Source organism: Pieris rapae, chromosome 13, assembly GCF_905147795.1.
Source record: "Pieris rapae chromosome 13, ilPieRapa1.1, whole genome shotgun sequence".
Classification (NCBI taxonomy): domain Eukaryota; kingdom Metazoa; phylum Arthropoda; class Insecta; order Lepidoptera; family Pieridae; genus Pieris; species Pieris rapae.
Window position 1 is genome coordinate 534,826 of NC_059521.1, and position 18,178 is coordinate 553,003.

At 32.6% G+C, this 18,178-nt stretch overlaps 2 protein-coding genes across 3 annotated transcripts in view; one reads left to right on the top strand and one right to left on the bottom strand.

Moving 5' to 3' along the window:
- Nucleotides 1-571: 571 nt before the first annotated feature.
- On the bottom strand, nucleotides 572-5,180 carry LOC111003479 (threonylcarbamoyladenosine tRNA methylthiotransferase). Its single transcript, XM_022273999.2, has 8 exons — nucleotides 4,957-5,180; nucleotides 4,620-4,794; nucleotides 4,347-4,504; nucleotides 3,823-4,089; nucleotides 3,018-3,183; nucleotides 2,519-2,626; nucleotides 1,483-1,648; nucleotides 572-990 (listed from the first exon to the last, which is right to left on the bottom strand). Exons 1-8 carry the CDS (start codon nucleotides 5,129-5,131, stop codon nucleotides 592-594), a joined length of 1,614 nt encoding a protein of 537 aa, XP_022129691.2. The 5' UTR covers nucleotides 5,132-5,180; the 3' UTR covers nucleotides 572-591.
- A 172-nt stretch (nucleotides 5,181-5,352) lies between these two features.
- LOC111003488 (protein trapped in endoderm-1) overlaps nucleotides 5,353-18,178 on the top strand; it is a 30,290-nt gene continuing 17,464 nt past the window's right edge. For both annotated transcript variants that reach the window (XM_022274011.2, XM_022274012.2), the window contains exons 1-2: nucleotides 5,353-5,504; nucleotides 15,542-15,749. In XM_022274011.2, the coding sequence (XP_022129703.1) occupies nucleotides 15,653-15,749 (97 nt within the window). In that variant the 5' untranslated portion in view covers nucleotides 5,353-5,504; nucleotides 15,542-15,652. The remainder of the gene's footprint in view (nucleotides 5,505-15,541; nucleotides 15,750-18,178) is intronic.

Sequence of the window (18,178 nt, forward strand, 5' to 3'; positions counted from 1 at the left end):
AATTAGAGAACTGTCACTAAATAAATTCAAAGCCCTTGTTAAAAGTAAATTAATTAATAAAGCCTTTTATAAATGTGACGAATACCTAAATGATCCTAATCCTTGGGATTGATTTGCTCCAGTTCAAACAATTTGTATTAAAAACTTGGCGATTGAAAAGAGTGGCGGAAAGTTTCTTGCCAGTTCTTTTTACCCGCTCTACGCCCTTGACTTAAGAACTGGTGGTAAATGTAAATTTACGATTAATTTAATTTGTTTTCCTTGACGTTCATAAGTGTACATGTTTACCTAAATGAATAAAGATATTATGACTATGACTATGATAGTCATAGTCATAATATCTTTATTCATACTATGACTGATATTAATGATACCGTCGCCAATGGCCTCTTAATGCTAGAGGGCTCGCGTGTGTGTTTCCGGCCTATTAAAATAAATTTATTTTAATTAGAATTACCCAAATGTGTGACCCAGTATAGAAAATAGTTGAATTCTTTTAGATAGTTTACTAGCAACAGTTCAATAAAAATCTCTTTGAAACTCAATTATAAATTATAAATAAAATAAAAAATCATAGTAAAATAATTTATTCTATAAGAATATCCACAACAATCGTAACAAAACCGCGGCAAATATCACCAGAAGCGGTATCGGTATCTTGTTAGGCCTCTCCCGAAGACCTGAGACCTGACCCTTCTTCATCGGCTTCACGAGACCAGGCATCGTGGGCTTATCAATCGGTTCTCCCATCATGGAGAATTTGGTGGCGCTGACAATTCTGACATTTAGCATTTTGCCCATATATCTCTGCTCTTTGGGTACCAGCACCTGTTCATAGAACTCGTTGTGGGCCACGAAATAATTTTTATCGTGGGACACGTCGGTGACTAACACCTGTTGGGTCTCTCCAATTTTGTGGCCGTACGGCTCGTATGATCGGAAGAATTCTGAAAGAGCTTTCGTACGCTTCTTGACTTCTTGGCCTGGGACCTGGAAGGGGGTAACCGATCAGAATAGCAGGCCACATTGTTATATAAAAATAAACCATATTTCTCACTGAACAAAATAGATACTACACTAAAAATTGAAGAATTTTATTTTGTAACATTTTCGTAGACTTTAAATTTTCTCAAATCTAAAAGTTATTGAGAACAAGATTTTTCTGGCTCATGATTAAAGATTACACATATAATTATTTAACTAATGTATACAGATTATGTAAATTCTATTTTAAAAGAGTGAGTGGGGAGATTCTCCTCATTCTCGACACGAAACTATCTTTTGGAAGGGACAACTAGAATCATCTTTATATTTTATTTAACGTACAAAACTGCTATTTTAAATGGTCTAATTGGAATAAATAATTTGATTTGTTATTTTACTTATCAGTCATGTGAAATCCCAATATATAACGACTTTATTGCAAAGTTCAGATGTAGTTTAAAACAAGTAATATTGCATCTGCATTATTTCCAAACCCACCTTTCGCATATTGGCAGCGGGCGTTCCAGCTCGTGGAAAGAACTGGTTGATGAAGAGCGACGGGAACTTGTACCGACGACAAAGGGACATCGTGTCTTCGAAGTCTTTCTCCGTTTCCGTTGGAAATCCGCAAATTATATCCGTCGCTATTGTCATTCCGGGAACCCTAAAATTAATAGTTCCAAGTAATTTTGTGCAAATAGAAACAAGACACGCGAATCGAACCCTGTATCGATAAATACTACAAAGTGAAATGATATATAATCAAGCCAATATATAATAAAAAATATACAAGCCATTTCAGGCTCCAAATAAAAAATAATAACATTATTAATAATTATTATAGAATATAGATAGAACACGGTTGGCTTACGCCCAAACCCAATCACCTATCTCAATCCATTTTTGACCAACTGAGATAGACATCCTAATCCAAATATTGATAAAAGTGTGCTAATCACCAATCGACGGATTATAATAGCCATCTGTAAACACAAGTTATCCATGATAGGTCGGATCGGTGTATGAGGATAGACCTTTGTATGAAAAACACTTACATAAGTTTTTAAAATAAATAAAAGGTATTTGATATGTTTTAAACAGATATGTATATTTTAATATTATTTGTACGGTTTTATTTACTTTATTTGGTTTATATTGATTTTCAAATATGAGTGTAAAGAGCGAAGAGATTACATTCTATCCGTCATCAAAAATGAATTGTCTTCGTAAGGTTTGGTTATTGGGATTCAGATAGGAGATCGATCGACTGTCACGGTCTGATTGAAACAATCTGAGATTATGTAGTAATTATTACTTTCGGGCGTTAGTGGCTTCAGCGTGCGACTCTAATCTCTGAGGTCATAGGTTCGATTCCCGACATTCGCTCGAACGGTAAAACAAACAATAGTGAAGAATACAGAACTCAGTACAGAAATCTGAGGCCCAAACCTAAAAAAAGGTTATAGCGGCACATTTTTTTTATAATGATAAATCATTTTTAATTAAACTATAAATAAAAACGTCCAAAGCTAACTTTTCTCTTAAGAAATCCACTACTCTTTGGAAGTCTGCTCGGGTGTACTCCCGTCTCATATCCGCCAACACTTGGTCGCTGCCTGACTGTACTGGCACATGGAGGAACCTAAAAACCAAAGATTACTAATTCATTATTGATGACAATGGTGCGGCTTGCCTGGAACATCCTTGGACAGTATAGTATCTATATACTATACTACTATAACAATCTAGGTGCAACCATATTTACCACAAAGAATAATAAAGCAAGCTTTGGAATTGCTTGGCAGTTTGTTGTAAAAACGAATTAAGGTAATTAAATTTACGTAAAATTGAGCATTAACTCATGCTAATATCCCGTATATAGCACACTACATACACTTAATATTATATATTGTGTATTATATTCTGTATACTAGACCGATATTGTAAAGTAGAAAATCTTTAATATTTAAATAGACTACTTCAAAGCCGGCAACGCACTTGCGAGCCTTTTAATAAAAAAAATATATCAATACTTGTAAACTCGTGGATGATGCATGATTCGAGCGACCTCTTCCAAATGTTCAAGTATATAAGGTGGGTTCGTCATTCCTAGCCTCAGACGACAGCCCTCAGGAATCACTTCAACTAACTGCCAGAGTAACTCGGGCAGAGAAGTGCCAATGTCACGGCCATATGTGCCTTAAAACAATAACAGTTATTATTTAATCTAAATTAGCAATATAAAAAGACTAGAAACTACTTTTTTTTTCTTGGTTTTATGTATCCCACATGTCCATGTTACACAGCTTTATTTCAGGAAAACAAAATTTTGTTGAGCAAATATCTTAAAGGAAAAAGAATTATGACAAGGCTTTTTTGCTCTGCATTATATTAAAAAAAAACATTGTTATTACTAGGATCTTTCTTGACCAGTAAAGCTATAATGCAGTAGCCCCGGACCACTATATATGATTATTTACTTACAGCCGTTTATTTGAACAGATCAAAAACTAGGAACACAAATTTAAATAAACTATTTAATTTAAGTTTATAACAACACCAATGAAGGTGCAAAGATATGGACAATAATTATGGAGTGACAATATTTCACACTGCCGAAATATAACTTGAGAAATCTGTTATAAGGGGAAAATATATGTGGGGATAACATTACGTTATACGAAAAAGCTATATATATTTTTAAAATTAGTACTGACCAGTTTTAGGCAGTATGAATTCAGAATTAGATACAAGTTTTTTTTAAGATGAAAATCAGTCTGACCTCTTAAAAGATAAATTAAAATGTTACCGATATTAAAATATATGTAAAATCATTACCAGTATCTTCACTTGTCAACCATATCTCAACCACTCCCTCCTTAAATGACTGTCTTGCCCTTTCCACAATTTCTTCTGGTGGGTAACTGCCCAGTTCTCCTCTTGCATGTTTGGTCTTACAATATGTGCACTGGTTCAGACATCCGGTGTTTATAGATATTATTTCAATGAGAGGGTTCTTCCGCACTTTAGGCAATAATAGTGATGCACCACCTGCTTTACGGCCATCACTAGTCTTCTTAGTGCCAAATAGACGGACCGTGTGACCTATAACACATAATATTTTTTCTTAAATGATTGCTCTTTTATTGCCCAGCTTAAATAATACAAATCAGTATATGAACTGAAATGGACAGGCAAATAGAGGATCAGATACAAAGGAAAAGACAATGAGTAGCCTACTCTCAAAAATCACAGCATAATGTATGACATTTCAAAGTTCATCTCAGCAATAATCTAAAAAACTTGACTACCATAGGGAATCTGATGTCAAAAAATCATTTATCCCTTTTTAGTTTATTTACCTTTTAATGTTTCCTCCACAATCTCAACTATTCTATCAATTTGCTGTACACCCACAACACTGAGGCCGGTGAGGTAGTTGGCTCGTGGAGCTCCCTGAGGCACACACCCAGCAACCACAACATGGATACCACGATTTTGACCTAGTTCTATCTCATTTCTGAAATGAATATTCAATGTTCAAACATAAATAGACTATGTGGATGTCAGCAAGAAAACTTAGCTTTTTGTTCTTGTACTTTTCCCCAAACACAAAACAATAAATAAACATTTACTTGAAATGGTCCTCTGATGGACTCTTAACAGTACAAGAGTTCAGTAACCAAAGTTGCGCCTGCCATTTATCTTCTGTGAGATTGTAGCCATGAGTTGCTAATAAACCTGCCATGTACTCTGAATCAGAATTGTTGTGAGCACACCCCCATGTCTTTACATATATAGTTTGTGTTCCTGAAATTCATGATTGATATTTAGTTAGTTAGTTCTCTCGTGAATTTTTACCGTTAACAAATATTCATTGCTATATAACTATAACAATAATAATAAATATATATTAAATAATTGTATTTGTCAACAAAATTTCCTTGGCTTAATGTTTTAATTGTAGGTTACCTGGTACTACACTCTCCAAAATAATTTTTTCAGCAGGCTCTGCCGTTTTATTTTCACGACGTTTCGATCGTACACTAACATTTTTTCTACTTGCATATCTTTCTTTAGGTGTTATATCTTGAGATGATATTAAATCTTCGATATCGTCAATAATTTCGGAAAATGCTGCTGGCATTTTTAATTTTCGTCAATTATTTATTTTAGTTCCCGTTCTCTGACGTTATCTGTAGTCTAAACAAAAAAATATGTCATATGTCAATTCCTATATACAGAACATAGAAAGTGGACGTTGATGTCAATAACAATCAACACAACTGTCAGCTTGGACTGTCAGGATGTCAATCATAATAAGTTGACTCATGACTTACGCTGATGAGTGGTGCAAGGCATAAATAAAAAAATAAAAATGCCAGTGGCGCGCTAAAGTTGTGTGAGATATGTTGTATCGAAGTTACTTTTAAGTTTTGTCGTAGATTATCGTAACAATATTTTAGTAAGTTTTGTGAATATCAAGATTAAAGACTGCAGCATACAACAATAGAAAATATGTAAGTTTAACATTTCCCCCGTACAATGCGAAATTTTTGCTCATTAATAACAATTACTACTTTTTATGCACGTATATTTGATAATTTTAGTTGAAATATGATTATTCGCATTCAGTTTATAATGTAAGGATTAACAAAATCATAAGTATGTTACAAAAACTACTCCACTTTATTTCTTCACATTTGTAAGTACTGAGTACCCACTAACTAGGTACAAATACTTTTTGACTTTGTTGTTTTCATCTTTAAGTTTAAATAAATACTAACCTTAATCATTGCATTAACGATCCAGATAACTTAAACTTCTTCCTACTCTTGTTTTGTAATTTATCGAATTTTGTAGCCCCTTTGCCCAATGTCGCGCAAAAAATAATAAAACCCCAGCGCACGCGCCCCGACCACCTGCCGTTATTCGATTCTTATAGATATTGAAAGTTTGCTTACCGATTGACTACGATTTTCGTGTATCGTTTATCCATAATAGTATATGTAATCCAAACTATTAAATAGGATAATCGAGCTATTTTTTAAACCAGTGCAGTTATGGCTTATAATTAAGTAATTTACTTAATTCAGTACGTTGTTTTAGTTTTTGTCTACAAAATGCTATATTTGGTCGAAAAATGCTGCGGCAAGCCATCTACATACAGTTTTATTTTAATTATACTAAGGTCAGAGGAAATAAATCCAACGCAGCCACAAAAGACCATTAACTTATCAAATAAAATTATTGCGTGCGATTTAGCTATAAAATATGAATTATCTTCAAAGGTCGGAAGCTATCTCGCGATCTTTCTCCTCGCGTCCTAATTTGCACGATATGTGCCAACTTGTTTTATTACTAAAGTAACTAAGTATAAATGGGTATTTTGGTACGAATAATCAAATTAAAGATAAGGAAACCTGTCTTTGTCATAATTAATTTTAACTGTAAAATATCATAATTGAAAATAGTCTGTTATACGACTTCTCTTAGTGTTGAAGATGTATCATTTGTATATAATATAAAAATAGCGTAAATTTCAGTACAATAATGAGGATTACTTTAGGTTTTTGTTATATCTCTCAACTTCGCTACCATTTTCCAATCTTCTCCCTTCTTCTTATATAAACGTAGTGCTATCTCCTAAGGTTGGCGGATCTTGGATGCTTTGCTTTTTTTGGATGCAGCATTTTTTAACAATGACTTGGTTTCTTGACCAAACCAATCTTACTCCGCTATATCTTTTATTTCATCTTCTCATAGGTGGGCGTCCTCTTTTTTTTCATACCATTAACACTAAACCCTGTGTCTCTGGTAAATTTGTCCGCTCCACCTTAAAACAGTGTAAATAGGTCCCAGAGAATTGCAGCTAAAGCAATGCGCTTCCATAATATTAATTGTGGTATTAGTAATTCCATACATATCGTAAAGAACGAAGAAAAAAAAAGTTAGGTTAGGCCAAGTGATGAAAATATCTATAATTTGGAGCTGTTTCTCTTACTACCTAATGAAAACATATGAAAATAGCCTTGCCAGTATAGTAGCCAGCTAATTTGGTTAGTGATTTCTTTTCGTAACATCTTTGTTAACTTAATTATACCAATCGTGATTTAGAAACTCAAAGGGCATGTAATTGAGGTGTGGGAAATACTCAAGGATTTGTTCTCTTATTTAAAGTGTGAAAATATTTCGGTAGACGTAACACTACACTAACTTGAGACCTTGAGTGGCCATGATGACGTTTTAAAGTTGTTCTATATCTTTTAATTAATTAATTTATTTAAGTGTTCCATATCTTGCATAGTACTAACTTTACGGTGTTACAAACCCTTTTATCTAAAATGTATGAACATATATATTATACAAGATAAAATTAAAATATCAGAAAATTTTAAGCAACAAAAAAGTGACCATCAAAACAACGGAAGTTCGAGGTACGCACTTAAATATATTCTTCTAAAACCGACAACTGACTAAATCCAACTCCGAATAAGAACTATTTGATACGATGAAATCGCAAAGAATTTCAAAGAGGGGTATCTGAACTCCTAGGTTGGTTTTTGCAGAAGGAATTTAAAAAAAATAGCAATTCATACAAAGATATAACAACGAAAAAATCTTCGATTATAGTGATATTATAATAAATTTCTTAAGTCGCTGATGGTACGGGTGTCTATGTGAAAACGAATAGTATTGAATCATTACTATAAATGACCCAGAGAAAGAGATGCGAACATATAAATTCAATGTTTTATAGTATAAAACTTAAGTATATGGAACCCTAAAGTAAAGACGGATACGGATATCCGGTATACAAAAAGAAAGCCTTGTTAAATGAGATAAATTCTCATGCTATTTAAAAATAAACCCTAAGCAATTAATACGAATTAAATTACTTTACACAAATAGCTACTTCACATAATTTCATACATTTTTAAACATGATAGTGAAACGTGTTTTTGATTGTTGAAATGCACTCGAAACGTCGTTTTAAATAAAAAATAACATAAAACAGTGGAGCAAGCTTTGTAGGTCTAGGCCTCAGATTTCTGTATCTTATTCATCATCTTTTGTCAGTCTAATAGGCAAGTAGGTGATCAGCCTCCTGTGCTTAACACACGCCCTCGACTTTTTGGGTCTAAGGCAAGGCGGTTTTTCTTCACTGTTCGTGCGAATGTTAAATGCGCCATAGAAAGAAAGTCCATTGGTGCACAGCCGGGTATCGAAAGTACGACTTCAGGGATGAGATTCGTACGCTAAAGACTAGGCTAATCCTGCTCAAACGTCAATGTAAAATAATGCGAGAAAGAATATTTCAATGTACAGAGCTCAAAAAAATAGACAATTTATTGGATCAGCATTCATAATTAATAACAGTTCTTGCGTCAATTCCCTCTAAATACGTCTGATAAAAAAAAATATTTTCATTAGCAAAATTGGCTAGTCTACTGTAATGAATTATCTGAACGATTTCAATTGAAGGCTGTACTGGCAATAATCGATTGACATTAGCATATTGGTCACACAAGCCACACGACCAGTCATAAGATCTCGTATTTACGGTAGTTACGTCAGGCTGGCAACACTAATTGTCTAGTGGGATAAATGCCCCACATACACTAATTACACATGCAATTGCTCATTGACTAATACCGCTTTGTTTATATTAAGACCATGTAGTTGCAGACCTACGAATGAATTTAACTTTATGTTGAAATTTAACTGATTTGACATTCAACATTTTGAGCAAGCATTAAGAGCATGGCAACATCGGGAAAGCTATCATGTTCATTCGCACTCTTCATTTCTGAAGATCGTGATAGTGATGCCGCACAATTTCCTCTCACTGGCAAGCCTCTGCACCTGGAAGATGTTAAGCCCCGTAAGGCCCTTTAGTTGACCGGTTCAACTAATTTGCCAGTCACGATTAGGTGACCTTCAGGATCTCTGCGTGTCCAAAATAACTATGCGTTGGTAACAAAGTGTCGTGATAGCTATAATAACAGTTAAATATTATATCTTTTTTACATTGTCTTGAATCTTACCCTAAAGGCGCATTTGTTTTATTAACGCACCGCTTAGAAAGCCTACAACATTTTCTATATTCGTTAGAACTACCCAATTATCTTTTAGTTTTTTAATAATAATTTATTTCTACTCTGTATTATTTTTAAATATACAAAAAAAGACCTCCACTAATAAATATACATATTATCGTAAACACAAAATTTTCGAGGTTATTTTCAATGTCAGACTGAAAATGGCATCTATTTAATTCTCAATAGACCTAAATAGCTTTGTTGATATCAATAGAAAAATACGTTTTAAATGCGTCATGTTATTACCTACACTCGTAAATTTTAATTTGTATGTAACATTTATATGAGTTAGACAAAAATACAAATTTTAGCTATTTCAATTAACTCTGATATCTTATTAATTATTGATTAGTGAAATAGGGACGCTAAATATATTTTTTGTCCAAAATTGGTGTGGAAATCTCTACATTTGAATCCTAATCTAAACACAAGCAGAATGAATGTTTCGAAAAGTTTTAATAGCTGACTAAGCTTTCTTGGAAATGACAAAATAAAAATGTATTATAAAACTTCCGATAACGATTATTAACTGGCAAAAACCCGCGCGACACACCTCTTTGATATTCGTTCATACACGATGTTTTCCTTCACAGAATGTACAAGTTGATAAAAAATAATTATTTGAATAGAACAATTATTTAAGGCTTAACAACCTTAGGCTTGACAATCGATTCTAGGCCGAACATTACTCCTATGAAAATATATTCATGCAGTATGCAACATTACTAAAATCTAAATTATTATTACAATATTTATAAATGACACAATTCTAAACGATTTAGTCCTACTATTACTACTGTCAATTTATGTTGGTAAACGAACAGCTAAAACTCTAGAACTGCTAAACGAATGGCTAATTCTTGTGCTCTTAAATACGCCCTTGATTTGAGAACTGGCATAAATGTAAAATTGACGTTCATAAGTGTACATTATGTTACCTATATGAATAAATGATGTTTGTTTGTGGGAGAGTTCAGAGCAGATTTAAACGGTGGGTAACATAAATAATAAGAGAGTTTGTATACTGAACGACAATTTCCAAGTAAAAACTGTTCCTAGCTACGAAAATTTGATGTTTTGTCTTTTTAGTAATAAAAAATTGTAAAACACCTTCTAGGTAACAGCAGTAAGTCACCTTAACATCATCTTAACATTAAAATTGATTTTATTCTAAAGACGATTGCATTTTAAGTAACAAGTACTCGTACGTCATAAACCTTATTTTTCTTGCAATTAAAATTCAAAAGAATTCATAAAATCTGTACAGTACTTTTTCAGTCAATTCGTTACAAACATACATACAAATCTTTCCTGTTTATAATATTAGTGTAGACTATAGATTAACTAATTTTGAACAATGCACAAAATTCTTTGATCGCCGGCAGTTCTAGTTCAGCTTGTAGCGCGTTTTTGCACAAAATCATATTATGTTGCTACATATGGTTTTTAGATTAAGTTTAATAACGTGAGTTTACCCAATTTACCTCAATTTGTTTAATGGAAAAATGGATATCTTAATTATTAAAGTATTCTTTACACTTTTATCTACACACAACACACAAACCCACATTGCCACTGATATCCTTTAAAAAGAATAATAAAAGTGATCAGGGTTAAAACTCATTGTGTAAACAGAAATTTGTTTCTGTCTGTGGTCTGTTTTAAAATCTTTTATTACGATTTGACCCAAATATATGTAGATGCGAAGTTCACCGGGTCACCTAGTTGACATTAATATTGATAATATTAAAATATAACTAAATTTTAACAATTTAATTTCCTTGTTGTATTGCATATTATTTTAAGTCGCACTCCAAATATAAGTTATTAGTTATTGTATCAATCCATAATATCGATATTTACGCAACATTGCTCAGCCTAAAATACAGCCACTCGTCTCGGCTTGCGTCATCATTTCACAATCGGCCATTTTGTTTTTATATTTCCTGAAATTATTTTTTGTTATTTGTATTTGTGAATCATACTCCTTCAGTTCTCACGATTTGAAACGGCTTTAGATTAGCTTATACATTAAGATGATTTATAAAATATAATAGAGGGGTGTATAAGTATATGTTTTGAGCTGTATTGGTATATTATGCAGTGGGTTTAGCGTGCAACTCTCCTCTCTGAGGTCGTAGGTACGCTCCCAGGCTATGCACAAAAAGACTTTCGTTCTATGTAAGCATTTACCATTCACAAAAAAGCGACGAACACATACAACACATACTACAATACAAAATTTTACATTTTTCCGACGTAACGCGTGCTTTACAGCGTTACATGGTAAAAATATCTTTATTAATCTCTATTCTACGGGCCTTAAGACAACTCTGTTTCAAGTACATACATACAAAACAATATTTTAAGGCGTAATCTTAAAGTGTCTAGTATCAGAGCTTTGAATATTTCAATTCGTTTATAAATGTAATTTCAAATGTGACCAATACGAACACCATGATCTAAAGCACAAAATTCAGAATTTTTTTCGATTATTAACAATCAAGATAAAAGTTCTCCAGCCTACCCTTAAACTTGCAGCTTGCTCAGTGATCTGACCAGATTCCACCCCAAGATCATATCCCTTCAAGTTAATCGACCCTTGTCAATAAACTCCCCTTGGTTTATTGCGTTCGGATGTTGAAATGACAGAGCAACACTTTCTTTGATTGGACTTTGATCCGAATAATAATCTTTAAATTTAACATTTTGTGCAGATGGTTTCGATGTGTAGCCAGTTTCTTGTCCCATATTGAACTCGACCTAATGTAATTTTTGGCAGCATCAAGGTATTTTGTGGGTTGTTTTTTTTAAATTTCCGTACAAGAATATAACGTAAATATGAATTGAATCAAATATAGTGATCGTTAAATTGTTCATGATGATAGAGATGCTTGTAGTTTCGTGTAGCGAAGAAGAGAAACAGAAAATTGTTTTAAATTTCAGGTGTCTTGAATAAATGACAATACATTCCCTGTTCTTGTTTTTAAATGTCTAGGTAATGTAAAAGCAGTTTAAAAGTACGCTTTAAGAGACACTTTAAAAGGGTTTCTGAGAACTTTTAATTAAATTACATATAACGCCCTGTTACTGACCGATTTTGAGCAATTACTTAAATAAAAACATACTTCTGCTTCATAGGTATTACTCGGACAAGTAGCATTCTATGAGTACTTCACTATAAAGTTGAAATATATACAATAACAAGCAACTCAATTAAACCCATCAAAGCTAAAATTGTTATAACGGGTAAACAAATGTAATAAACTAGTATATATTGATTTTCTCGACGGCTCTTAGCAAATTAATGATGGGTCAAAGTAAACAGCTAAATGGAATTAAATTGATAGCTGACAAACATCGCTTACGGAAGTTCTACAGAAGTCTTTTCTGTGACATCGTTATACCGGTATTTCTTTTTTACGTTGTATATTACTCAATTGAAATTTATTTACGTAGATGAAGGTAGTTTTAAGCGAACTATAAAAAAATTGTGGCTACCCTCAATTTCTGTATCTGTTTCCTTGAAAATTATTTTTATTGCATGCATGTAGGCACTTTAAATAACAAACTCTAACTCTTAGGAGTCTCTCACAACCCTCACTCACTATAAATAAATGCAAAAAAAGAAACCGTACGAGAATCCGTTCTTTAGTTTTTGAGGCGTTCGGTCGCGGCTGGGGGACCTAAATTAATAATGTAAACACAGTGAAAGGAATTTGCAATCAAGAAAAATACATACATTGTGTCTTCAAAGAGCTACAATACGCGGCTACAAATCACCAGGATGACGAAATACTCCGAAAACGTGCTAACAAAGTTATTCCGACCGCTAAGGATAAATATACAATTTCCCTACCTTCAAAGTAAGACCGGTCGATAAACCTAATTTTTAAGCAGCTATTTTAAAGGAAAGGCAGCATCTTCCTCCACAGACTAGGTAAGGTATCAATAAGAGAATAGTCCGCCCTGGTGTTATCTTCGTAAGAACCTTGTATTATAGAAAAAATGGTCAGTGGTGAAGTGTGTGTAACCCGGTCTTGTGTGAACAGCTCGAGCTACTGATTCCTCATCCAGTCTCTGAAAAGTTTGCTTCTGGTGTGACAGGGCAGGCGTTACCAGCGCATACTGGGTATCCATATTATATAACGAAACTAAATATTAGGAAACTGATTGTATGATAGATATGTGGGCGGTATGACCTAAGACAGATTGTCTTACAGATAAGTTCCTGGTTGCCTACGCATTACTTATGTAACCTGTTCTTTAGGCGTTATGTTACCAACACCAGCTGGTTCTGCGACCCAAAATGTGTATTGCCTAAATAGAAAGCTGGAAGTGGCAGGACTTACACACAGAAGTTATTCTAATGATTTTCAACGTGGTATTGATGAGGCATGAGGTAGCGATGTCAACCCAACCCAATACAAACAACCATCTTTCCAACCCAGTCTTCAGAATCCTTAGTTTTCGAGAGTTTCTAATTAGACACACAAATTACTGTATATTTTTTTACCGACTTTTATAGCCTGTATATATAAACATTAAAAATATGTTATGTCTTATCGTACTTTTTCTTTAAACAGAATTGATGACTATCCTGAAGCTAGTCACGTATGTGTAATATGAGAGGATATGACTATATAATCCTAAGTACCAATTATTTACCGCGTGATATTAATTGTACTCAGAGTCGTCCAGTTAATCTTGTTATTAATAACTTAAATTATATATTTAAATTTTTATATTTAAATTTTTATATTTAAATTTTTATATTTAAATTATATATTCAAAAAAGCTACGAAACCTAATGCAATGATGGAATAAAAGCTCAGACTCTATATTTAAATTTCGATAAAATCCATAGTGAACTTATTTATTTCTTGCTTAAGTAATCGTTAACTCTTAAACAAAGACTCTGAGATCTCGTTATTTTATAACTATCAGTTTCTTTTCATTTCGTGTTTTGACTAAAGTAGCAGTGTTAATCCAACACATGATGATTCTTTAACCTGATGTCGTGTATTCGCGTCCCCATCGTGCTCCAATGACTTCCTCATTTTTCAAAGTTGGTAAAGTGAAGACATCATCGTGAGGGTATCGCCATTTCTTTTTCCGAAAAGATAAGCCTATATAAATAATGGGTATTATTTAATATTTCAACATTAATAATTAGCCTACCCAGAACTCGTATGTATTTTGAGCATACAACATACACTTAAGGTGTAGATTACGCATTGATTATACGTCGTTGTTATTCAATGGCAGTGCTCATTGAAAGGGACTATAAACATTGCCCTTGACTGGAGACATAAAGGTGGGCATGGTGGGTTCAATTCTTTATCGATGTTACAGCTAATTACTTATTTACATACAACAATCTTATAAAAATAAAATAATAAATCAGTGGCACTACAACCTCTTTAGGTCTTGGCCTCAGATTTCTGGCCTCATAATATGTTTTGAACATTTTTATATTATTATTTACTTATTTATTATTCGTGTTCGGTCTTTTATTAGATTTAAGAATATATTTTTTAGTTTTTTTTATGGCAATAGTTATAACTTTATGGCAGTTTCATGTAAAAGGTAGGGAAACTAAACTAAAAAAAGGAAACAAAGTCATAAGCTTCTTAGAATATTATGCTATAATTTAAAAACGACATCCCAGTGAGGACAGGTCTCTAAGGTTTACATTAAAGAGTATTAATATTATTCGGTAATTATCACAGACAGTTAAACATAAGTTGAAATGTTTCAGCCATAAAAAGTAAAACGCACTTTCTACAACCATAGACATCCGTAATTTTTTAATTATAGAATGCGTGTCTTGCTCTAAATGTTTGTGCGTATCTGTGTCACTGTTTTGTATAGTAATAATTGTGCACCATGTTATCCTTTGCGTGCTGAGATCTATGCAAATTAATGGTAATGGGACGCATGACTTGTTGCGCCTACGCAATGCTCTTTTGAATACTTATATATTCGTGCATGTTTGTTATTAGGCTAATATAATTTACATTCAAAGTTATTCTTTCTAGATTTTTTGGTTTTTCAAGTTGTTCGGCAGGTCCTTGATTTCTTATGGAAATAAAATATGATCACAAGGAATTTTTTTTTCATTAGAAATGCTTTTATAAACAATTATTCTACTATGTTGCCGTGCCTTATAAATAATTTGTAGGAAGTGTAAATTTAACATATTTTTGTTGAAGTTCATAAGTGTATTTGGTTACATATATGAACAAAGTTATTTTGAGTACTCGTCAGTTGTCAAAAAAAGTCTATAATGAAATGTGTCAGTAATATAATCTATGTTTTACATTAACTTAATTAAGTAAAGTATAATTAACACATCTCAACAAGATTCATAAGAAAGCAATGAAATCTAACATCCAAAAACAATAAAATTAACAAAGCCATAAATATTTTAACAGGTCTCAATTTATTTTCAGACTCATGTCGCATCAACATCCAGATGGCACTTAAGCGGTCTATAATTTATGGCTAAAAAAAACTACACAACAGTGAGTGTTTAGTGATGTGCTAGTGACGATTTTCTCAAGATGGATGTAAATTCAACTTTGGCGACGATATACCCACGTGAAGCGACGATATTAGCCGCCGCTTGCGCATGCATTTTTAGCATGGTTGGAGTTATTGGTGAGTACTAATTGTAACTAGAATTATGTTATAAGTGACTTCACTCGACCAAGCAGTGTTGACTCAGTGGCTTAAGAGTGCGACTCAACCCTGAGACCCATCAAACACTGGTTGTTCAGTGATAAAAACATCGCAAGGAAGCCGCCATGTTCGATATCTTTGTGTCAGATATATAAATCTGACCCCAATATTGAGGGTTGTAAGTTGTAAGACTACTTTATTTTTAACTCTATTATCTTTGTATTATGATTTTTTAGGAATAAGTTAAAACTTAGTACGTGTAATCACGTTTCAATTTTGAATTTACTACTCGCTGTTGGTCCACTCACGTCCAAGCCAGTGAAACTTAAAGTCAAAGTCAAATCATTTATTCCAATTGGACCACCTAAAGTGGCACTTTTGAACGTTAAATAAAATATAAAGATGATTCTAGTTGGCCCTTCCGAAAGGTAGTTTCGCGTGGAGAAGAATGGGTAAGAAACTCCACACTTACTCTTTTAAAATAGAATTCACAATATTTGATTACATTAGTTAAATAATTATATGGGAAGACAACGTACTCCTAGAATAAAACTACTATACAGGTACATTATTGTATTGTTAGTATACATGTTCCTCACATATTTACAAATATCGGAAACGTAGAATATTATACAATAAAGAGTTATAAAAAACAATAAACTGAGTGAGATAAACATAAAATAATGCGTTTGTAATACAACAAAAAAAACAAAAATATGTAAAATTTGATCGGTAACCAGTTGATTTTGTCAAACTAACTTGCTACATACAAAATTCCACTCGATAAGTGATAAGTAATAGTAATATAATTAGTCAAAAGTCATTTGTCAAAATTTAAATAGTAAGTTAAGATTAGTACCTTAGCCATCCATCATTACATTACCAGATTACGAAAAACAAAGAGCCTATTTTTAGAACTTTTAAAGGAAAGCAATTTCGTTATACATAAGTTTTTCGTTTGTTCGTTCTTCTCGTTATAATTAACGGGGTATAGGTACGAAGCACAGTGGGGCAACAACAAAAATTAATTTCGTAATTTAATTGAACTCTGGTTTGTGTGAGTATCATCTATTCATCACTAGAAATTTGTATAATCTATTTAATTAGGAACTGAAAAGTCAAATAAATGTATGTGATACGTAGATAACCATCTAGTCAGGAGTAATGTTGACAGATGTCAAATGTGAAAATGTATGGTCATAATATATTATGTCAGTATGTGAAAACTCAAGAACTATCTTGTATTATAGATACAGTTCCCAGTGTATTTTAGTGAAAATACAAATTTAATAGATTTAAAAAAATTAACAGCTATGAAATTGGAAAAACGTGTTCCCTTAAACTGAACTGCAATTATGACTGATAAGAATTGATAGTGACGAGTTGCAACGTTGCACCTGTTTCGGGTTATCGACACGATACACAAATATTTGAGAAAATTTATCGTTAATTTCCCCTTTTTTGTGTTGAATATCACGTGATAAACACAATTAACAAACGAGAGTGTAGTCGTAAAAAATAAGAACAGCCATACGGATCTATATTTATACTAATATTGAAGAACTTTGAGAGAAAGCTTTGTATGTTTGTGACGAATAAACTCAAAAACTACTGAACCTAAATTAAAAGTTCTTTCACAAACGCTACATTATTTGTTCTATGGGATGTACTATCTTGTTGTAATCACAACCCATTTTTATCTTTATTCATTGGTTTATTCTTCACAAGCAACTGTCATTAATTTATATTCTTATAGAAACGCTCAAGGAAAAAAAACATATTCACTCATCTTAAAAGTCTGTTCTGAGTGACGTCTGTTTTCTTATTTTCTTAGTGTGCTGTATTTATGTTGCCACATACATCAAGATCTTAAATAAAATACTACACAATATAGTATGTACATTTGTAATGTGTATCTACGATACGCTACAACTCATTTACACTTCGTTGTAATAATACAGAATAAATCTTTGAATTTATCTTTCGGACTTCTCTTCCACCACAAGTAGGTAGGTATATATTTATACATATATAAAACAATGTTGAGTCACACTTATAACGCTCAAATGGCTGGACCGATTTAATTGGTTTTTGTATAGTTGTATTAGTCTCTGTTTTGAATAAAGAAATAATTTAAATAGGTGACTTTGATTGGCGAGTTTTAACTAAAAACACTACGCAATACGCATAACTCTTCTACTCTATAAAAAATCTACACCCATATAGTAAATAAGTGTCTAATTTTATTTTAATTTATTTACAGCCTATACATTGCCAAATTTCAATGAAAAATATTAAGATAATTAAGCTACCCTTAAAAAACCACACAAAAACCTTTCGCTATCGAGTCAAAAAACTAATAAGCTGGGAATAGGAGCTTTTTGTCTTTGGACGATAACAGTATATGT

Excerpts from the sequence above, each read along its gene's own strand:
- LOC111003479 (XM_022273999.2), bottom strand. The coding sequence starts at position 5,131 with ATGCCAGCAGCATTTTCCGAAATTATTGACGATATCGAAGATTTAATA. Across the intron at positions 4,505-4,619 it reads CCATCAGAGGACCATTTCAA|AAATGAGATAGAACTAGGTC; the intron begins GTAAATGTTTAT and ends TATTCATTTCAG. Across the intron at positions 991-1,482 it reads CCGCTGCCAATATGCGAAAG|GTCCCAGGCCAAGAAGTCAA; the intron begins GTGGGTTTGGAA and ends ACCCCCTTCCAG.